This window comes from Nannospalax galili, unplaced genomic scaffold (assembly GCF_000622305.1).
Source record: "Nannospalax galili isolate Female #2095 unplaced genomic scaffold, S.galili_v1.0 scaffold298, whole genome shotgun sequence".
In the NCBI taxonomy this organism is placed as follows: Eukaryota; Metazoa; Chordata; class Mammalia; order Rodentia; family Spalacidae; genus Nannospalax; species Nannospalax galili.
Window position 1 is genome coordinate 3167621 of NW_008344488.1, and position 24015 is coordinate 3191635.

Here is a 24015-nt window from a genome sequence, read left to right on the forward strand (position 1 = left end):
ATCACAGTCTATGAGAGTTTAAGTACCTTTAGTTAAACCTACATTTTTTGTATAATTTTAATTGAATTTTTGCATATTTCATACAAAATATCTTAATCACCTTTATACCTCCTCCCCTATCCATACCCTCTCATAGCACCCCAACCAGGTTTCATGCATTCTGTCATATATGTTAAGGCCTATCAAGTCAACTTAGAGTATCCCTCAGTACAAGTTCCTGTATTTTTTAGGCAACCCTAAATAACCCTAGAAAGGCTTTACATTCTGACATGGTATGCTGAGTTTTTCTTGAAATTTTTTGGCTCATTTCAGGGTTCAACAGTTCTTTAAGAAGGCCAGGTTTCATTGCAAAATTGAAGTCAATAGTCAGCATGCTTGAGGGTCAGTGGAGTTAAAGTATTATGAAAGTTTCTTGACATTTGGCAATAGAGCCAAAAAGGTCTGTTAACACAGTTATGCATTTAGCCTCAGATTTTTATTTTTATTTTATTTTTTTGTGTATGAGTGTATTGCCTGCATGCATGTAAGTACACTTGTGTCTTGCAATGACCATGGAGGTCAGAAGAGCTGATCGAAGCCTCCTGGAACTGGAGTTACAGACAGTTGTTAGCCACCATGTGGGTGCTGGGAATTATACCCGGGTCCTCTGTAAGAGCAGCCAGTGCTCTTAAGCACTGAGTCATCTCTCCAGGACCTAGCCTCAGATTTTTCAATTAGTGCTAATATGACTGACTTTTCTTACCTAGTTCTATCATTGTAGGGGAAATATTGCTTTCTTCCTTTTCTTGGAACTACTTGTTCCTCTCTCATATGACAGTTGCATTGACTCTACTAGACTAGATTTATATTTAGCATAAGACATGAATTTTGATTACACTGTTATTTATAAAAGTTCTGCAAATTTGTATTTTCTAACATGCAATGGGATTTACCAAAGACATTTAAAAATAATCATTGTAATATATATTTCTATTCTACCACTCTGGAAGAAGAAGCAGCCATTTCCTGATTTGGCATGCGTACATAGGTAGAAGCTCAGAGGGAAGCTTGATTTACTGTCTCTATTTAATGCTTAATCAAAGTATCCTGAATCATGCACATTGCACAGACTTGTGACTTTCTTGTCATCATCTGAATTTGTTAACTAGTTATCAAAAAGAACAAAGAAACTCTGCTTTCCTACATAAAAACACTAGTGGCTATGGCAGATTAGGACTCCTAGGATGACTCCAGTGGAAGCAAGAAGGAATAGAAGATCAGTGATAAATAAATAAGACCTGTAAGTTTTTAATATTATGCCTCTGTAGTCATGATAGTGTTATTGTTAAAGCAACAAATCCTTACGTTTAGAGAAAACAGATGTGTGTCCTTCAATACTATACCATCCCAGCTTTCTAAAGGCTAATTAGAAGTAAAAATCACTTCATTATAATAAACTCAGAAATGAACATAGCACTCAGGTAGAGTAAGGTACCCGCTCTAACCAACATGTTCTTGTTTCTGAGTTCATTACAATAATGACTTTTTTTAAAGTAAAAAAGTAACAGCAAATTAGAAATATCAGAAGGCAAACCAAATTAATATAAAAATGGAATAAAATGAGTAATGATCAAACAATAATGTTAAATATATGTAATCCCTAAAATTTTACTCAAATAATAAAGAAGACTGTCTTCTGAATATTTATAATATTTTAGTGTCACATTAACTACTAGATGGCTCATAAGCAATGAGCAAATGATTTAAAGCTCCAAAGAGCAGAAATCAGTCTGACTTTATTTTATACTTTAGTTTTATTTAAAATTAAAAAGCAGAGACTAGAGAGATAGCTCAGCAGTTAAGAGCACTGGCTGCTTTTACAGAGAACCCAGGTTCTAGTCCCAGCACTCACATGGTAGCTAACAACCATCTGTAACTCCAGTTCCAGGGGATCCCGATGCCCTCTTCTTATCTCCTCAGGCATTGTACAACTTGGATGCACTTACTCACATGCAGGCAATACATGCATACACATAAAAAGAATAAGCTGGGTGTGGTGGAACACACCTTTAGTCTCAGCAGTCAGGAGGCAGAGGCAGGCAGATATTTGTGAGTTCGAGGCCAGCCTGGACTATATAGTGAGTTCCAGGACAGCTGGAGCTACAAGGAGACTCTGTCTCAAAAAGACCAAAAAAAAAGATGATGATGACAACAATAACAAAGGGATCTGCCTCCCTCTCTGACCTCTCTGTGCATTGCACAACACAGCTGCACTTACATACATGCAGGCAAGACACTCATACACATAAAGGAAATAAATATAAATAAAATATAAAATTAAAAATTAATTTATGGGACTGGCTTAGTGGTTACAAGCACTGGCTGCTCTTCTAGAGGACCAGGGTTCAGTTCCCAGCACCCACATGGTGGCTAACAACCATTCATATCTCCAGTTCCCAAGAATCGGACACTCTCTTCTGACCTCCACGGATATTTCATGACATGGGTACACTTACATACATGCAAGGCAATACACTCGTACACATAAAATAAAAATAATAAATGAAATATTTATAAAGCCCTTTATAGTGTAACAAGGATAACATTATATAACTATAAAATATAAGCCCCAATGTGATCTCAGCCTTCTGCTGATTAAATATTTCTTCCTGAACTGTTTCAAAGATCAAACTACACCTTCCTGCTCTTGACTTCTCATTTTAGGAACGATACAAAGGAATCCTTCAAATTCAAGGTCAGTAGGTACAAACTGGACACTGTGTCTCTCCTTAACTTGAGATGACTGGCAAGTTTGTTTTCTTTCATTTTGGGAGTGCTAAGAAGCAAGCTTTACTTGTTATCTTGTGTAGGTGCTGTAAAACCATGAGAATGAAACTATTGTAATGACATAATTCAAGTTATAAAGATTTATCTTTGCATTTTCTCTTTGTTAATAACAAAAGTATATTAATCCAGTGATCAGGGATGTCCCTTTTGAAACAAAGACAGGGATTTGTTTAAGGCCCAGAGTACCCTGGCACATTCTGTCTTTGAATTCATTTTTTTTTCTATCAGTTGGAGACAACCACTGTATTTGTATTTTCTTTCTTTTTTTAATTTTTAATTTTGAGACAGGGTCTCCCTGTGGCTTCAGCTGGCCTGGAATTTACTATGTAGACCAGGTTGGCCTTAGATTCACAGAGATCTGCCTTTGCCTCCTGAGTGCCAGGAATAAAGGTGAACATAACCATGCCTGGCTTTACTACTGTGTTTTCTGAGGCATTGTAAATCTACCTGTTTGGCTGTGCCAAAATGAGAAAGGAGATCTGATTTCTTCATCTTCCACATCAGCGTAGTGTAAGGGGGTAAGTAACTCGAAGGTTATTAAGTCTCGGCTGCCACATTGAAGTTTGCAGAGACCTGACTTGTGAATTTTAAATAACCACTAATTTGCATATAAAATTATTCTTATTGCTCAATCTATCCCTATTATCATTCCAGATAAAGAGGAAGTAGAAATTCAGATTGGTTCCTGTTCTCCTTAGCCTATTGAATCTAAGGTTGATAGTGACTGTCTTTGTAAGGTATTATATAGCCTGAGTTGTTCTGCTTTCTCAGTAAGAGTAATTTGGAGTCAGAAACTGAAAGCCTTCACAGAGACACTCACTAACACTGACTGCTTTAACCAGATTCCCTTCAAAATTTCTCTTATCAGTTTCAGAATGGCCCTAACCACCTGAGAGAGTCTCTCAGAAATGTAGTTAAATGGAGTACACATGACTCCTTCATGCAAAGCTACATGTTACAGAAAACGCAAGAGTCTAGGAATCACAAGCTGAGTCAGTAGGACTGATCCACCATGGCTTAAGGGTTATCTTGACCTTTCATATAAGTAGATGGAACTGAAGTGAAATGTGTCCATAGCTGTCTGTGCATTGCCTATCCAAACCTGGGGCATGTTCATTCTGCCTCAGCAACTCCATAGCCAGTTGCTATGTGTGCAGTACCTTTTACCACTCCTGAGTAGAGGAAGCATTTTGCTTTTGAGATGTCATAGACCTGAACTTATGGAGAATTCTACACAGAGTACAGAAGCAAATAAAGATGGGTATCATAGAAATTATTTTAAAAATGGTTTATTAGAGCCAATTTGGAAAAGAAAAAAAAAACTGATTAATGTCAAACAATTGGAGGATCACAAATTGCATCTCCAAAGTCATGACTGAGTTTCACATTTAATATTTCCTAGATATTTAATGGTTACTTTTCACTTTTATGTCATTGTGCCCAGGTAGTTAATGCTATACCTGCTTCTAGCTTAAGTAATTTTTTCATTTTTGTTTTTATTTTATTAATTTCAATATTTTCCCAAGTTGAATAATTATTAAATTGCTTCTCCAGAATGTGCAAGCAAAAATATTACACATTTGATTTTCTAGCTATTGAATTTTTTCTTCCTGTTTATGGTACATTTCCCAATGACAGCTATACCTGCCTCATGTGTGTGTGCCAACAAATAAACATGTAAACAACCAAAACTAATGTAGTCTCAAATTCATGGTGTGTCTTATCAGGACTTTTATTAAAAAGTTTAATTTAATTTGATTATTAAATACATTTTAATTGACAAGCAATATTTATGGGCATAAAGGTATTTATGGTGCACACTGTGATGTACTGATGTAAGTATATAGTATAGAAAGACTAGATCAGACTAATTAATACATTCATCACTTCACCAGTTTGTATTGTTGTTGTTCCCTGGTCCTTTCTTGTTCTGCAACATCAAATGTAGACAAGTTTTTGTCCACTTTATTTTTACTTATTTTTATTACTGTCTGTACTGTCCTATCGATGGCCTCTGACTGGAGGTTCTGACACTATAAACGGAGTGATCGCTGAGATCTAGAACATCCTGCTAGATCTAGTTCATGGTTGCTGAGGCCCCTAGTGCTGGACTTGAGCAATCCTTTCAAGGTCCTGTTGGGAGCAGCTCGAGAGACAACCATGTGCCAGTGGTCTGTGAGGTCCTCCTCCTGAGCATGGCCTTTACCTCTAGTAATTAATTGTTGTATGTATCTGATCTGACTTAGCTGAAAATCTTCTGTCATTTATTTTTTGAACAAAAAACAAGAAAGAGTAGTAAAGAGGAACTTTCTAGCTAGGACTGAGATCATTGATCTCTTTCCCAATCTCTACCCTGGTACCTGGATAAAGTTAACTGCATTGGTATGGCCCCAGAGAATCAACCCCAGGTATTGAATTAAAAAAAAAAACATTTTATTTGTTATTTTTATTTTATGTGTATGAGTGTATTTCTTGCATGTATGTAATTGCATCTGTATCATGTAATACCTGTGGAGATCAGAAGAGGGTGTCAGATCCCCTGGAACTGGAGTTATGGACAGTTTTAGCCGCCATATGGGCGCTGGGAATTGAACCCAGGTCCTCCGCAAGAGCAGCCAGTGCTCTTAACTGTTGAGCCATCTCTCCAGCCCCATGGTATATAATTTAATCTTTTCTAGAATCATCTTTTGCTTGAGATGTCAGAATCATGTCATCATTTCTGATCCTTTCCTTTCCAAGGTGACCTGAAAAATTGTAGCCATGAATTATTTTGTATGAGCTGTTCATGTAACTGTAAATGATGCTAGTTAGTGGGATGCATGTATGCATGTTTCTTTATGATCTCCTTTTAAAGAAGACTGACATTTTGAACTTACAAAGTTTTTTTTTTTTTTTTTTTTTTTTTTTTTTTTTTTTATGTGTTTAACCCACTGAGTTTTTATTCTTCAGTGATTTTTGCTAATTTCTGTTTTAGAGTAATGCTGGAAACCTCACCAATTTCCAGCTCCAAGGGCTAACTCTGTGACTGCCTGAGGGAGCTTAACAGTCATACTTTATGGTTTTTTCTAGGAGAGACACTCAGTCCTTCTCCAATGAGTGGGAAAATACATTGTTCATTGCAAATTTTGGAGTGGGAACTTCAACTTACAAAATATGTTAAAATTTCCATCAGTCACAATAGAAAAGAAGGGGTTTGATAGGGAAATAAGGTGCACGACACCATTTATGAAATAATGGAGTCATGACACCATTTCAAGCCAGAGTTATTACTATGAAAAGGCAACCCCCACCTTTGCCCAACAACCCATGAAAATTAAATTCCTCTTTCACTGAAGTAATTATGGCATTAGGGTTTGAAATGTGTTTTGGCCAAAAGAAGCAGGAAATCTTCTCTCATTCTTTCCAGGCTCCAAATATAATTTAATTTTCTCTAAGCAGTAAATGAACAATTCAGAAGTCCATGAACTCTAAAGGTTTGCATATTATGCATCATGCAGGAAAATGTTCAAATAAGGGTTTTTTATTTGTCTCTCCATGAAGGAAATTGCCTTCTTCCTTGGTGATTGACAGTGATAACACTACTTAGGACAGTGAAGGGTGGACAGAGATGATGCAGAGAAGCGAGGCTCACAGTGTAGTGAAAGGTTTATGATTCGAAGATCTATTTTCTTCATACTTTATCATTGCAGACATAAACTTTCCAGTGGATTTATATGGCCTGTAATAACCCTAAGTGCCAAGCTCTCACTGTGAGAGTTTATTGTCTATAAATTTAAAGACAAGGAAGCCTTTTTACATGGCAAATAGTTCTTATGAACTAAAGAACCAGAATTGTCCAAAGGTCTCTGGTTCACAGTCCCCAGTCTCTAGTTTAACATTTTGAATCCTTCACAGATAAGCACATGCTATGTATGATCACTCACAGTTGAAACAAAATTCACTCGTGAAGAATTAAATGTGATTAAAGTACATCATAAACTAGCAACAATATTAAATATTTATTTTTATTTTATGTGTAAGAGTGTTTGGGCTGCAATTCTGTAAGTGCACCACGAGCGAGCAGTACCCACAGAGGCCAGAAGAGGTCATCAGATACCTGGGACTGGAGTTAGATGGTTGTTAGCTGCCATGTGGATGCTGGGAACTGAACATTTGAGCCTCTGAAAGAACAAAAAGTACACTTAACCATGGAGTAATCTTTCCAGCCCAAACATTTTTTTTAAATCAGTATAAAGTTTTATTATTAGTAAAATAGTTTTGCATATAGATAATTATGGGAGGCAATGCAAGTAAGAAAATACCTGGCAGGAGGGCACTAGGCATATTGATGCAGTGTCTTTTTTTTTTTTTTTTTTTTAATAGGGGGTCTTTTTGAGACAGGGTCTCCCTGTAGCCCCAGCTGTCCTGGAACTCACTATGTAGACCAGGCTGGCCTTGAACTACATACAGGAGGACCTCAACAGTATTTGATGAATGAATAGGTAAATAAAATATACTCGGTCTATTTTTTAAAAAAAAATTTAATAACTACATGATTAGAAGAAGCATTTCATTACAGCTTTAACATACTCAATAACAGTTTCCAGAGCAAAGATACATCGCTTTCAAAAGTGGCGATAAAATTTTTAGGTTTGCTGTTGGAATAATACAGTTATATAATATTGAATTCAGTATAAGCCCTGTAAGACATTGTCTCTTAAAGACTCATTGTTTTTGCTAGTAACACTGAGATGTTGGCACACGCGTCTCTCATCTGTGTATATATGATTACTATGACTCATAATTGGTTGCACTCAGATCCTTGGCACCTGTGTACGTCTATAAAGTCATTGGGTAGATTTCAATGGTAATGTTTATCACCTCTACTAACTAACATGATGTAAAATTTTATGCTTCCTCCTCAAATATAATTAATTTTTAAAAAAATTGTTGATTTTTTGTGTGTGTATATCACACAGAATATCCCAAACCATCTTATTTAACTATACACCCACTTCCCAGATGGCACCCTCCCATAACCTCCCTCCCCCCACTAGAGCCCTGATACTCTGTTATTCCTGCTACTGTCCACGGTGTTGTCGGCACCCCCAGCTGTTCCCTACTACTTGTCCATCTGGTGAATCTAGTCAGCCTATCTAGAGGTCTTTGTTTTAGGAAGGTCAGCTATTCCTCATCTAGCAGCAATCAGTTGTCAATATTCCTTTAGATAAGATTGGGGTCTGCTGTTCATTTTCCCAGTTCTATGCTGGGAAGTCCCTTGGGCCACCCTGGCCAACAACTCAAAAGAAGGTATCTCTTATCTGGCATTGTTGCTTGTTATGTAGCCTTTAGCTATACATATGGACTCTTAAAAAATTATATTGGCCCCTTTAAACTTTGGTTATACTTTCCTTTTGGATGTTTAAGGCCACACAGTTGGCCTAGATAAACCAATTTGTTTTCACTCTTAAGGTCATTTGAGGATCTGTTCCTCAGAGGTCCCCTTGGCTTGGGAGTAGCCCCTGGCTCCTTTCTTTTACCAGTTCCACCTATGTGAAGGTAAGTCAAAAGTTCTGCTCAAACATGGCTGGCTTTGCTTGGAAGCATGGAGGAAATGTTTTGCCTGTGTTGACCCTCCCCTTTGTAGACTGGACAGTGGTTCAAGTCCATCTGGTGGGGTCTCCTTGGCCTCCATGATCAAGAGGGCAGGTGACCCATCACAATTACAGGACATTTTGAGAGATGCTCATAGTCCCCTGGAACTAGTCAACCTAGGAGGCCAAGGAGCAAAAACTGTCCTTTATGTCCGTCTAGCCATATATTGCTTGATCTGCTATGTATAATTTGTCAGTAGGTTGTTGGACTAATATGGTTTCCTCTGGTTTTTAAAACTAGCTAGGCATTATTTATCTCTCACATTGTCTAATCCCTCCATCATGGTTTCCCCAATTAAGCTATATAGTATCTTCTTTAACTTTAAAAAATTTATTGAGAATTTTATACATGCATATAAGGAGTTTTGATTAAATCACACCCACTCCCTCCCCTTCCATCCAACTCCTCCTATACCTCCCCATCATTTTTTTCTGACAACTTCATGTACTTTTTCTTTCTTTATTTTTTTAATGGGGCTTTTTGCTACTCTGAAGAAGTAACCCTAAAATCTTTTAGGGATTAGATAAGAGCTCCCAAATACTTTTTATATTTTTGGTCTTTGGAATGGAGTATGTTGCTTATGAGGCACAAGGACATTTTGACTCTTAGCCAAGAAACTGGCTACTTTTCTTAGGGGTCTTTTTACCCTAACTGCCTAGCCAATTTCTAACTCTTATTTTTATCACACAATCCTCTGAAGAGGTTACCCAAATTGCCAATAGGAAATCAGGATGCAGACTGCTCTGGCTTCTTCCATGCTGAACAGGGACACAGGGTGAGGCAATTGGGGTGCCCCTTCAGTGGTTCTATGAAAAATACTCCCAAATTGCATAACTCTTATCTCTGTAGGGAGAAAACAAAGTCCTTGATTGGTCAATAAGAGATGTGAAGGAGAAGTAAAGGCAAGAATAGTTAGCATTACAAGTTCTAGACAGGGAATCAGAGAAAGGTCAGAACAGGGAAATTTCAAATGTTCGTATCAGAGTCCATTGGAGTTTCTTGACGAGAACTTCAAAAGCATCCCTCTATTGGGTTCCTCCTCATTTTTCTTCTGTCTGCCAAAGCTGGAATTGAGAGTGATGGACTCAGAATTTGTTTTCAGGTTCTTTGATAGCTGTTAGAATGACTAGAATCAATGTCAGTTCCCTCTCAAAGGCTTCTAGATATGGACAGAAAACAAATTTAGCCATCATTTTAGAACAATAGTGAATTGTCTCCCTTAGCTACAGATGGGCACTACAGTATTGCAGACCAAGATTTGAAGTCTTACATCTGAGCAGCACTTTCTGCTTAGAAACAAAATCATCAATGAGAAATAATTGTCTAAATAACATATTTTTTAATATTTTATTTTTAAAAATTATTTATTTAGTAACCACATGATTAGAAGAAATATTTCATTACATCATTAACATATTGAATAACAATTTCAGAGCAAAGATGCATTTCTTTCAAAATTGGCTATAAATTTTTAGATTCACAGTTGAATTAATACAGTTATACAATATTGTACTCAGTATAAACCCTATAAGACATAAAATTGAATAAAGTTTTAACCTTTAAAAAAGATCTCTATTTCATTTTAAAATATGCTGTTTCATACAGAAAAAACTTATTTTTAATGCTACTAACACTTAGATGTTTGCACATGCATCTCTAATCTCTATGTATCTGATTATTACTAGTCACAGTTGGTTACTTTCTGAATCCTTGGCACCTAAGCATGGATATAAAGTCATTAGGTAGATTTCAATGGTAATGTTTTTCACCTTTACTAATTAACATGAAGGAAATTTTTTATGCGTCTTCCTCAAATATAACTCAAATTTTTTATTTGTTTATTTTTTGTGTGTATTTCATACAGAACATCCCAAACAATCTTATTCATCTATATAACCACATCCCAAATGGCACCTTCCCATAGCCTCTCCCCACCCCCCACTAGAGCCCATATACTCTGTCATCCCTGTTATTGTCCACTCTGTCTAAATAACATTTTATATGGACTTAAGTCTAATGTCTTGGAAGTGTAATCCCTTGAACTCTTAAAGAAATATATGGATCACTTTAATCTTTGATTATATATTCCTTTTGGGTGTTTAAGACCATACTGTTGGCCCAAGTAAACCAATTTGTTTTTACTCTAAAGGTTGTTTGAGGATCTGTTCCTCAGGGGTCACAGGGGCTTGTGAGGAGCCCCAGCTCCATTCTTTTACCAGTTCCACCTGTGTGAAGATGAGTCAAAGGTCCTACTCGATCATGGCTGGCTTCACTTGGAAGCATGGAGGAAATGTTTCCTCTGAGTTGACCCTCCTCTTGGTAGACTGGACACTGGTTCAAGTCCATCTGGTGGGGTCTCCATGGCCTCCCTGAAAAGAGGACAGGTGACTCACCACAGTTATAGGACATTTTGAGAGATGCTCCATGGTCCCCTGGTACTTAGTTGACCTTGGAGGGCAAGGAGCTCCAGCCCAAACAAATTTTAAACCTTGACAGCATAAGGAACTTTTCAACTGAGCTTAAAATATGAAATTTTCCAGTGTTGTTTAATTATGAATATGAATACAGCACATTTTTCTTTAAAATAAGCCCATTTAATATTAAATTCACCAAACTTGAAATATTTAAGATTTTATAAAACTCTATAGGCTAATCCTAAATTAAAGAATTTTTAAATTTGATTCAAATTTTAAATTTTAATTTAAAATTTAAAATTTCAGTGCTTTGTTGTCGGGATTTCATGACCATTACCATGTTTCTAGCAGCAACAAGAATATTCTCTATCAGACAAAATATCCCTGGCCTAATTGAAATCATACTTGATGCAAAAAAAACAAAGAACAAAAAACAAAAATCCAAAACCCATGTCTTTAAAGTTGGTCGGCACAAATGACTACCTGAGGTGAATTTGTGTTGTTTCTGCCTTGTGTGAGACAATATACATGATGCATGATTCCATAAAATTAGTTTTAAAAAGCGGAGAGGAGTCAGAAACTGGCAGATAAAATTTAAAGAAATCTTAATCGAACCCATAAATTGATGATCTAATTGATAGTAGATGGCTCAAATGATTAAATGAACCTACTAGGTCTTTTTTAAAAGAGGCTCTGGTATTCCATAGGTCACAAAATAGTCTGTAGTCATTCTGAGTTATGCTGTTCTGGTAGTGATAATTGTAGTAGTATTTCATGGACCATATTAAACTGTTGAGTTCAGTTGCATGGAACTGTGTTAGTCAACTTTCTGTTACTGTGACAAAATATTGGATAAATCAACTTTAAAAGGCCAGGGAATATTTTGTCTCCTAATTCAAGAGTTTTCAGTCTGTGGGTGGTTGGCTGTCACTTTGAACCTATGGTAAGGTAGAACATGGTGGAGTGTGTGGTAGCGCAAAGCTGCCCACCTCAAGGCAGCCAGAAAGCAAACCGAGAGAGTGAGTGGGTTTTTAATTTATAACTAAGCTTCTTATTCCAAATCCATGAAACCAGGAATCTATAAATAGATTAATCAGCTAAGGAAGCCAGAACTCTCAGGATCCAATCCCCTTTCAAAATTCTGACTTCTAAGCACTGAAGAACTGGGGACTAAGCTGTCAACACATGCACTTAATTCTAATAAATGCTCACGTGTGGAGTGACTGGCAGACAAACATATTTTAGTGGAAGCAATGTCAACCTAGCACATTCAAAAAAAATTCCCAAATCATGGCTAACCAGAGATAAGTAAGTAGTAGAAGAGAAAGAAAATGTGAAAATAATTTAAACTTAGAGGAGTTTAGCCCATTGATGTCCATTTGGAATCATAATAAGAATCAGCTCCAGGAATAGTAAAATTGAAATGAGAATTAGACAAGTTTATTGTGAAGAAACTGTTTTAAAAATATTTTTGGTATTTTTGAGACAGAGTCTCCCTGAAACCTCACCTGTCCTGGGACTCATTACGTAGACCAGACTGGCCTCAATCACAGAGGTTCACCTACCTATGCCTCCTGAGTGCTGGGATTAAAGGCTTGTGACACCATGCCCAGCACAAAAGAAATATTTTTTTTCACTAGTTCTTGCTAACCGATCCCCTAGTACTCTCTGATTCTGATGATGGTTTTCCCTGTGTCATTTTGTAGGCACTTTACTTCAATACCCCCTCAAGACATGGAAACTCTCCCAACGATCAGGTAACGACAATTTGTTCCTTATGGAAAACATAACGTGAGAGTAAACTGAAGGAATTCTTATCTTGTAAACATATCTTAATGTTTTCGGTACTATTAAAACAAAGAAAACTGGTTCTGATACCCAGATTGTAGACATTCCAAATGCAATTTTTGATAATTTACTCAATTATTTACCAATATTTTGCTTGTTTGCCAGACTGTGGTAAGATAGCATGAAAGTAAATGATCTGCCTTTCTCTTTTATTCTTTACAGTTAAGTGACATTGGCAAAACTAACTGTTTAGTATGCATTTAAGGCAAATTTATAATTGTTTTCTATTAATTGTATTCAGTTTATTTATTTGAGTATTTTTTAAATTTGATCACAGATAATAGTATGGGTAAGGGCAAATATATTGATACAGATGATGCATCATTTACCACTTTTATAGCATTCTTTGGTTGTTTTATATTGTAACATGCATGGTTTATTTCACATACAAGTGGGATTATACATATCCTTGCTTTGCAAGGATAAATTTGTGTGCCTTTCTTTAATAACAGCCAGGATTCCAGTTTCAACTGAAAAGAGTTCTTTCTGATATAAACTCATCTCATAAGGACTACGAACTCAGCATTGCCAATGGACTTTTTGCAGAAAAAGTGTTTGACTTTCATAAGGTGGGTAAAATTGCTTATCTCAGAAGGTTACACACACTCTAGACCTGTGTCTTTCTCAGTCTATTTTGTGAATAGTGCCTTGTACCTTCCTAAGAACCTTATAAAAATGATTTCTTCTTCTTGCTGATAGTATATTCTTTAAAACATCAGCTTTTCACCTAGCAAACCTAGATATCCAGGTTGGTCCAATGATGGTCTCCAAAATCAGAGAGAATATTGGCATGAGTGGCAATGTTGAGTTATAACTGATAAAGATGCGGTGGGGCGTGTGAGGAGTAGATGGCCTGGGAGATAAACCAGTATTTCCTTTGAGCTTTGAAGGAAGGTCTACTGCCATATTTTGTTATTCCCAGAGTGAGTTGTCTCTCTTCACCACCTTTTTTCTCAGATATGTTACTCATTTTTCCTTCCAGTTCTTTGTTTTCAATGATTATTTATACATGAGTTTCTCTTAAGGAGATAACAGACAGATAAGGCCAGCCATCACAACCACTGGCAGAGAAGAAGCTCAGACTCAGTACAGAGTTGGAAATAGGTCAGCCGACTAATAATATTTCTGAATGGCTTTGATTACATCACAGCATCCTGCCTACCCAAAGGCCAATGAGGTTTAGAATGTACTGTCTAAGCTCAACCCATGCTTTGGAACACTTGTTACTATGGTTGCCAGAAGCCGTTCACCTAGTTTGAATTATTACATAGTCACACTGCCCATGTTTCTTTGCACATGTTTTGCCTCTCTTTCTTCACTCAGACAACAATCCTTAAAACTCTGCCTCGGTGACATGCTGGGCTGATCATCTACATCTTTGCCAGCTCTCTGTGTTCCACCCAAGCATTACTGTTTCCTCTGTCTTCCACCCACTCAAATTTTTTGCCCCTCCCCAGCACCACTCCCAAATCCTTTGGTATTCTGCCAATTATGAAGTATTAGGCCACTTTTTGTTTTTCCATCATCCCCAAGGATTTTTACACACCCTGTGTACTCATCATACCTGGCTGCTCTATTCCCACACAAACTGCTCTGCCCCTGAGGGATCGTTAACTCATTTAAACTGAGATTTGATTTGTACACCATACAAATATTTATGGTATATTTCCGTGTTCTGCTTTGTTCTGGCACTCACGGCATGAAAAGACAATGTAGTCAGAAGGCACAGTCAAGGCAAGATGTGATTAGGCATGTGGAAAATGGAGAGATCACTCGTGTATCCTCTCAAATATTGATAAGTATGGTTTTTTACTCCAAAACCTCCTTTTGATTCTAAATGTAACAAATCATTTATTTTTAATTATTAACAGCACAAAGTTAGACAATCTCCAAAATATTTTTTGTTCTATTAATGCTCTTTTTACCCACACCTGAATATGAATAAATGTGCTAGAACTGATAAGAATAGATTGTCTTTACAAAAAGTATGACCTTGTTAAAGATTCATTCATTACCTCTGGTATCACTGTTTTCTCTCCTCTGCTAATTCATGATATATATCCTTTTGTCAGACTTTTAAATGCCATTCCATAATCCCCTGGAATGTGCTGTTATCTGAGTAGCTTCAGTGTTCCTGAGGACTGGGACCATTTACCTAGGTGGATGTTCTACCCTGCTGGTCAAATTATACTCTGAAACTCATTGATACCCTGACCTATTTCAATTCTGAAATCTGTTAAAACACCACCCTCTTACTCTGGCTACAGAATCCTATGCTTATTGTTCTTTTACCCCCAGCCTACCTGTTCTTTAGATGTCTTTAATTATTCAATCTTTCATTGTCATACTTCACTACCCATGGATCCATTCCCTAACCATCCTTTTAAATGTCCTTCTTTCTTCAGGAACCTTTCAAATCCAGGTCAGTGCCACAGAGATCCTTGGCATTGTCCCTGGGCTAGTCTATGGAGAGTCTTTAATGTACAATTGCCACTGTAGCAGTGACCACAGTGCCCTATCCCAGCTAGATTCTCACTTGTGACCAGTCAACATTCTTCCTTCAACTTCTTCGTCTCATGGTTTCATAGAAGCAGACTATTCTTGCTGATGTTTTACATTTTTCTTGTACCTTCATCTTGGTCCCCATGTACATCATTATTTTTTCAGCTACCATTAAAATATAGATTGTTTTAGGATTTTGATTTTATCACCTTCCATTTTTGATCTACTGTCTTGTACAGGGAGAACTGATGTTCTCATACAGTTTATAATTCCTCAAGGTTATCTTCCTTCTCTCTGTAGTCCAAAGCTGTGCGCTGGGTCATCCCTTGTCCTCAGTGCCAGGCTCAACTCTGTACTGCAGAGAGTAGGTCCTTAAGGGAGCATCATGTTTTCTGCTTCTAGACCTTCTGTTTTTCTTTGCCCTCTTGTACTGAGTGACCCACTAGGCACTAGGCTGTCTTTGATGTCTTTCCCCCAACTTTCATATTCCATCACAGACTATGATCTATCTACTGGGTCTTCTTTCTACTTTAAAAGATAAGAAACATTAATTAAACTCGGGGGGGGGGCACAAAAATGAAACACATGAATGTAAAAAGGAGGGTCATTTGGGAGAAGATGAGGTTCTGAGGGAGAGAGGTAAGATAAGAGAGGGGCATTGGGGTCAATATAATTGTAGTACGCAATATAATTTACACATACATGTTGGGGGACCCTGCTGCTAAGGTTGTAGTCCACCATTTCCAGATAGCTCTAAGGGGCTTGGTGCTATATGGAAGGACTCACTTTCTCAGAGGGGGGCCTTCTGCTCTTTGCCTGACTTACCTGGAAAGTGCCACCAAGCACGGATGCCTTACTTTATTTGGAACATGATCTTTGGCATAGTTACCTGCAATAAAATTGCCCCCAGGTTTTTTCTATATGATAATTAGGCATTGCCCTATAGTTGGATGATAGGATCCCCCTACCACATGTAAATAAAGCATACCATGAGCACCTGTCAGCTGAAGTTTTGGCTGCTGTCTCCACACTGTATTTTCCCTGACCCCCACTGAATAAACGGAGCTCTATCACTGAATCTGACTCCCCGGAGAGTCTTTTCTGTTGTGCTCACTGGCTGTCCTGAACCCGTTTGTCACCTCTGCTCCCTTTGTCCTCATGGATCAGTGGCCAACAGCCCTTGAGGGGAGGGAGAGACCCACACATACATATGTATGTAATTGTAAAACAATTACATTTTACTCTACCTCCTGCTCTGCCATGTTCCATGGGCCTTAGCTGTAGAGGTTCCATTATTACTTAGGGCTGGGCATCTCTCAGACACATATTCTCTGCATGTAACCAGTTGTGGAACTCTTTAACAGTCTCCATCTGTTGCAAAAAGAAGCTTCTTTGATGAGTGGTGACTGGTATACTTGTCTGTAAATATAAGGATTCACATTTAACATACTGTAAAAGATTACATTTGTCTAGGGATATGATAGAGGTAGAGTTTTCTTTAGGATCTATGACCTCTTTAGTTCCATGTATTTGGTTTTGTTTACAGAGCCACACATGAGTTTCCTCCCATTGAGAGGGCTTTAAGTTCAATTAGATAGCTGGCGATTACCCCCAAGATAAAAGAGCCACTATTGCACCACTATAATTCGTTGTACCGGTTGTTGTTATTAGACTTTAAAGCTGGGGTTGGACCATTGATTGATTTTCTCCCTTAGTATCTTGCAGACTATCCCTTAGAGGTATGAGAGCTAGTCTTCGAGGAGGAGGCTTCCAGGTCAGTTCCAGCTCCATTGCACCAAGTCCTGTGTTGGAAGTATGCCCCTGTCTTCAGCAATAGGGTCTTACCTTCAAGTTCTTGGAAGTAATCAAGTACGGTGGCAATAACCTGTGTTTTGGAAGTCCCTTGAGCTACCCTGACCAACAACTCAAAGGAAGGTTTCTCCTGACTGGCACTGTGTTTCTTGTTATATAGCCTTCAGGTATACACATTTAAAACACTTAAAAAATATGTTGAGAATGATAAAATCATACAACTTACTAAAACTTATGCGATACATAAAGGGTAGTTATACAAGAGAAGTTCACAATAATAAATATTCACTAAAAGAAGAAAAAGTTCAAATGAAAATCTGACATTGCAACTTAATTAGGAAATAAAAGCACACCAAGCCTAATTTCATAAAGGAAATAAATTAAAAAACATATATAAACTAAAGAGATATTAGAGAAGAAACTGAAAAGATAAATGAAATGAAAAGTAGGTCTTTTAGTAGAGAAAAGCAAAATTCACAAGACTTTGATTAGGCTAATAAGAAAAGTGGCTCAAGCAGGGTGTGGTGGTGCACACCTTTAATTCCAGCACTCGGGAGGCAGTGGTCTACATAGTGAGTTCCAGGACAGTTGGGGCTACAGGGAGACTCTGTCTCAAAAAGACCAAAAAAAAAAAAAAAAAAAAAAAAAAAAGAAAAAGAAAAGTGGCTCATAATTTCAGAGGGAAAAAGGAGACAGTAAATGGACATGACAAAAAATGATAAAAATGATATTGACTATTATGAAAATTACATGCCAACTAAGGGAATAGTCTAGAAAATGGATAAAGTGTTTGGAAATATATGGCTAAATCACACAGAAACATAAGGAAACACAAACATATGAAAACATAAGGCTAAATCAAAAAGAAATGGGAAATCTGCCAAGAGCCATAATGAATAAGGATACTGAACTATAAATAAAAAGTCTATTCCAGAAAAAGCTCTGGCCTTGCTAAGTTTCATCATATGTTTACTGATTTAATTTTAATTTTTTTGAAACTCTTGCAAAAAATTAAAGAAGAATGAACATTCAAACTTGTATCAAAATGTCAGCATTGCCCAGTTAGACAAGAGTGTTAACAAGAGAGAAAATTATAGGTTAATATCCTTCTGGAATATAGAATAAAAAATCCTCTATAAAATTCTAGAAAATAAAATAATTCAACAGTATATTATAAGACTCATTTGGGACTGGAAAGATGGCTCAGCAGTTAAGAGCACTGGTTGCTCTTGCAGAGGACCTGGGTTCAAGTCCCAGTACATGAACTTAACAACTGTCCGTAAGTCCAGTTTCAGGGACTTACACCCTCTCTGACCTCCATGGATACTGTATGACACTGGTGCACTTACCTATATACAGACAATACACTCATCCACATAAAATAAAAAATAACAAAATATTTGTTTAAAAAGTCATTCATCATGGCCAACTAGGAGTATACCTGGGATGCGAAGATGGCTCAATACATAAAAATCAATAAATATACCACATTAATGAAATGAAGTACCAAAACCATATTATCTTCTCAATAGATGTAGCATAATAGTACTCAACCAAACTCAGTATGCTTTTATAGTAGGAATTCTCAATGAAATAGGTACAGAAAGAATGTACCTTAATACAATGAACCTACTCAAATGTTGATAATTGAAAGCATTTCATATGAAATCAGGAACAAGACAGTGATCACCAATCTTTTCACTTACATTTTCATGTATTCAGTATAATAATAGAAATTCAGACAAGACAAATACATAAAAGGTATTCAAATCAAGGAGGCAGTTAGATTGTCTCTAAGGCTAAAGTGGTCATCTATCTCTATCTATCTATCTATCTATCTATCTATCTATCTATCTATCTATCTATCTATCTATCTATCATCTATCATCTATCTATCTATCTATCATCTATCTACTGTCTATCTATATCTAATTTATTTTCATCAATTCCAAGATTTCTCCAAAAATTTATTAGAACTCAAAACAAATTTTGTAAAATTATAGCTTCGAAAGTCAAATTACCTAAACTCAGTAGCATTCTTAAATATTAACAACAAACTATCCAAAAAAAAAAAAAACTTAAGAAAACGGTTCCATCTGTAAATAACTCAAATATGGGAGTAAGTTTAATCCTTGATCTATATACTGAAAACTGCAAAGCATTCATCGTGGAAATAGATTGAAGGGAAGGAAGATTGAATCATGAAAGAAAGTCATGATCAGAATTTTTGAATAACGGACAAATGTGGGTCTTGTTGGTCTGTGTATTAAGACAGAGGAGTTGGAAGTTGAAGCAGGAAAGACAACTGGAAATGATAGACATGATCTAGGAGTGTGAAGACACAGCACTTCAGTCAGAATTCTCCAGAGGAACAGGATTGGCAAGGTACAAGAAGTTAGTTATTATAAGGACATGACTCATTCAAGCAAGAAGGCTGAGAAGTTCCAGAGTCTACAGTTGGTGAGCATGATGCCCCAAAGGCCCCAGTTCCAAAGTTGTCAGTCTACAGACCGAAGAACCTATGTTTCAATAGAAATTCAGAAGTCAGAAAGGCCAGAGCCCAGGTTGAGCAGGCAACTGTAGGATTTCCCTCTTACTATGGTTTTATTCCTCTTTTCACTTGATCGTAGCTGATTGGATGAGGCTCACCTACTCTACCAGAGAAACCTGTTGTCAGTCTGCTGCTTCACATGTTAATCTTAACTTCTTACACTCTCAAAGACATATCCTAAGTAAAATTTGTTCAGTTGATTACCCACTCAAATTGATACATAAAATTAACCATGGATCGCATTAATGGAAAAAGATTTGTCCTGGGAAAGGAGGGGGATGCTTCTGTTTCTGAGACAAAGGAAATAATTTGAAATAATTTTAATCGCAGAGGAGTATAACATTATTATCCCATAGTGATAGATGCCGGGGGGAGTAGGGATCAGAAGAAAATGATTAATTTGTTGGGACAAGCAATAACAGAATAGATATGGAGTCAGTGAGGCTAGAGGGAAAGAATCAAAGTGTAGCCATACTGGACAATATTTGAATAACTTGTGAAGTTACTTGCTGTGGACACTATGACACCAAATCCAAGTAGCACAATCAAGTTTTTGTAAATACTTGTAAATTTTTTTATTATATATATTGTTTTATTTTTTAGGAGAAGCATTTCATTACAGCTTTAAAATACTCAATAACAGGTTCCAGAGCAAAGATATATCTCTTACAAAAGTGGCTATAAAATTTTTAGGTTCATTGTTCAATTAATACAGTTATACAATACTGAAATCAGTATAAACCCTGTAAGACATAAAATTGAACTAGTTTTTAACCTTTAAAAAAGGTCTCCATTTAATTTTAAAATATACTGTTTCTTACAGAAAGACTCATTGTTTTTGCTAATAACGCTGTGATGTTGGCGCATGCGTCTCTATTCTGTATGTAGCTGATTATTACTAGTCATAATCGGTTGCACTTGAATCCTTGACACCTGTGTATGTCTATAAAGTCATGGAGTAGATTTCAATGGTGATGTTTATCACCTCTACTAATTATCATGATGTAAATTTCCATGATTCTTCCTCAAATATAATACATTTTTTTAATTTGTTGATTTTTTTCCTTTTGTATATCACACAGAACATCCCAAACCATCTTATTCTTCTATACACCCACTTACCAGATGGTACCCTCCCATAGCCTCCCCCCCGCCATTAGAGCCATTATACTCTACTATCCCTGCTACTGTCCACTGTGTTATCAAGACACGCAGCCATTCCCCACTACTTGTCCATCTGGTGAATCTAGTCAGCCTATCTAGAGGTCTTTGTTTTAAGAAGGTCAGCTACTCCTTATCCAGCAGCAATCAGTTGTCAATATTCCTTTAGATAATATTGTGGTCTGCTATTCATTTTCCCAGTTCTATGCTTGGTTACTATCTGGGAGTCCCTTAGGCCACCCTGGCCAACAATTCAAAAGAAGGTATCTCTTATCTGGCATTGTTGCTTTTTATGTAGCCTTTAGCTATACATATGGACTCTTTAAAAAATTGTATTAGTCCCTTTAATCTTTGGTTATGCTTTCCTTTTTGGGTGTCTAAGACCATACAGTCAGCCCAGATAAGCCAATTTATTTTCACTCTTAAAGCCATTTGAGGATCTGTTCCTCAGGGGTCACATGGGCTTGGGAGGAGCCCCTGGTTCCTTTTTTTTTTTTTTTCACCAGTTCTGCCTATGTGAAGATAAGTCAAAGGTCTTAACCATTGCTGGCTTTGCTTGGAAGCATGGAAGAAATGTTTCCTCTAGGTTGACCCTCCTCTTTGTAGACTGGACACTGGTTCAAGTCCATCTCGTGGGGTCTCCACGATCTCCTTGATCAAGAGGACAGGTGACCCAACACAATTACAGAACATTTTGAGAGATGCTTATAGTCTCCTGGAACTAGTTGACCTAGGAGGGCAAGGAGCAAAAACTGTTCTTTATGTCCCTTTGAACAAATTAATATAGGCCTCAAAGTATGTCTGTTAAACATCCAAGAAGGTTAGTTCCACCAGCCTGGTAATTTTAATTACATAAGCCATGTAGATAACTCTTGTGCAAAGACCAGTTGTTCTCAGATAAACCTTCCTAGACATATATTTCTTAATCTGCTATGTATAACTTGTCAGTAGGTTGTTTGACTAATATGGTTCCCTCTGGTTTTTAAAACTAGCTAGGCATTATTTATCTCTCGCATTGTCTCACCCCTCCATCATGGTTTCCCCAATCAAGGTGCCCCATTTTCCCCCTTTCTCCCTTAGTAATACCCTTCTCCTATGGTCCTGCCTCGCTTGAGCTCTTTCTTTCCCTTTATCCCCTAGGTTCCTTGTATACCATTCCCTCCCCCCTCCCTTAAACTAACCCAAGTTTTATCCATATCTTCCTTATTAATGTCTGTTCCCTACTGTTCTTCTCTTGCAGGTTCTTTCTTTTCCTTTAGCTCCCTGGTTCCTTTCCATCCTCCTGGTTATAGTCATGTCTGGGTACATACTCATTTATTAGGATTTGGTTCTAGGATCCACATATGAGGGAGAACATATGTTGATTTTCTTTTTCTGAGTCTGTGTTACTTCACTTAGTATAACAGTTCTAGTTCCATCAGTTTGCCTTCAAATTTCATGATTTCATCTTTCTTTACTCCATATAGGTAAGTGCACCCATTTTGTGCAATGTCCAAGGAGGACAGAAGAGGTTGTTGGATCCCCTGGAACTGGAACTTAGGTTGCTTCCATCTCTCAGCTATTGTGAAAAGAGCAGCAACAAACATGGATGTACAAGTGTCTCTGCAATAGGATGAATTCCTTGGGTATATGACAAAGAGTGGTATAACTGGGTCAAATGGTAGGCTCATTTGTAGTTTTCTAAGTTCTCCACACTGTTTTCCATAGGTGTTGAACAAGTTTGCAGCCCCACCAGGAGTAGTGGATGAGTGTTCCCCTTTCCCCATATCCTCTCCAACATTTGGTATCATTTATTTTCTTGATCTTAGCCAGTCTGGGGTAAGATGAAATCTTAAAGTGATTTTAATTTGCATTTCCCTAATTGCTAGTGATGTTGAATATCTTTTAAGATCCTTAGCCCATCTTTTAATTGGGTTACTTCCTTTATTGAGTCTTCTTTTAAAAAATTTCATTACATACTCTGTATGTTAAACCTCTGCCAGATGTGTCACTGATGAAGATTTTCTCCCGTTCTGTGGGTTTCCCTTCACTTCCTTTGTTGATTCTTTTGCTGTACAGAAGCTTTTTAGTTTAATGAGGTCCCATTTGTTTACAGTAGACCATGTTTTCCTGAGCAATTGATGTCTGGTTTAAAAACTCCATTCCTACACCTATATCTTGTAGATCATTGCCAATATTTTCTTCTAACAGTTTCAGAGTTTCAGGATTTACATTGAGGTCTTTGATCCATTTGGAATTGACTTTTGTGCAAGGTGAAAGATAGGGTTTAGTTTCATTCTTCTACAGGTGGAGATCCAGTTTTTCCAGCACTATTTGCTGAACATGCTGTCTTTCCTCCAGTTAATATTCATGGCCCTTTGTCAAATATCAGGTGGCTGAAATTGCATTTACTCATATTGGGTCTTCAATTTTGTCCCATTGATCTATGGGTCTATTTTTGTGCCAGTACCATGTTGTTTTTATGACTATTATGGCTCTGTAATACAGTTTAAAATTTGGTATAGTAATACTCCTGGCATTGCTCTTAGCGCTCAGGGTTGCTTTGGCTATCTGAGGTCTTTTGTGCTTCCATATGAATCTTAGGATGGTTTTTTCCAATTCTGTTAAAAAATGTCATGGGGATTTAGATTGGCATTGCATTGAGTCTATAAATGGCTTTTGGTACTATGATCATTTTCACAATATTAATTCTTCCAATCCATGAGTGTGAGAGGTCCTTCCATATACTGATCTCTTTCTCAATCTCTGTCTTTAAAGATTTAAAAGTTTCACTGTAGAGGTCTTTAATGTCTTTGGTCAGGTTTATTCTGAGTTATTTTAATTTTTTGCAGCTATTGTGAAGGGAAGTGTTTCGATGTGCTCTTTCTCTGATTGCTTGTTCTTGGTATATAGAAAGGCTACAGAGTTTTGTAGGTTAATTTTGTAACCTGCCACTTTACTGAACATGTTAATAATTTCTAGGAGTTTTCTGGTGGAATTTTCGGCATCTCTTAGATATAATATCATATCATCTTCAAAAGGGATAATTTGATCTCTTCTTTTCCAATAATTACTCCTTTAATTTCCTTCTCTTGTCTTATTGCTCTTGCAAGAGTTTCAAGCACTATGATAAAAAGTAGTGGAGTTAGTGGACAGCCTTGTCTGGTTCCTGATTTCAATGGGAATGCTTCCAGTTTTTCTCCATTTAGAATGATGATGGCTGTGGGTTTGTTATATATGGCTTTAATTATGTTGAGGTATGTTCCCTCCAGTCCAGTTCTCTCTAGG

General features: G+C 37.1%; 1 protein-coding gene across 2 annotated transcripts in view; it reads left to right on the forward strand.

Annotated features, from left to right (window-relative positions):
* Serpinb7 (serpin family B member 7) overlaps positions 1–24015 on the forward strand; it is a 49836-nt gene that overhangs the window by 2525 nt on the left and 23296 nt on the right. Inside the window, exons 2-3 of one of the 2 annotated variants that reach the window (XM_008840667.2) lie at positions 12581–12631; positions 13175–13291. In XM_008840667.2, the coding sequence (XP_008838889.1) occupies positions 12581–12631; positions 13175–13291 (168 nt within the window). The remainder of the gene's footprint in view (positions 1–12580; positions 12632–13174; positions 13292–24015) is intronic. The other variant, XM_008840668.2, reaches the window with a different exon arrangement.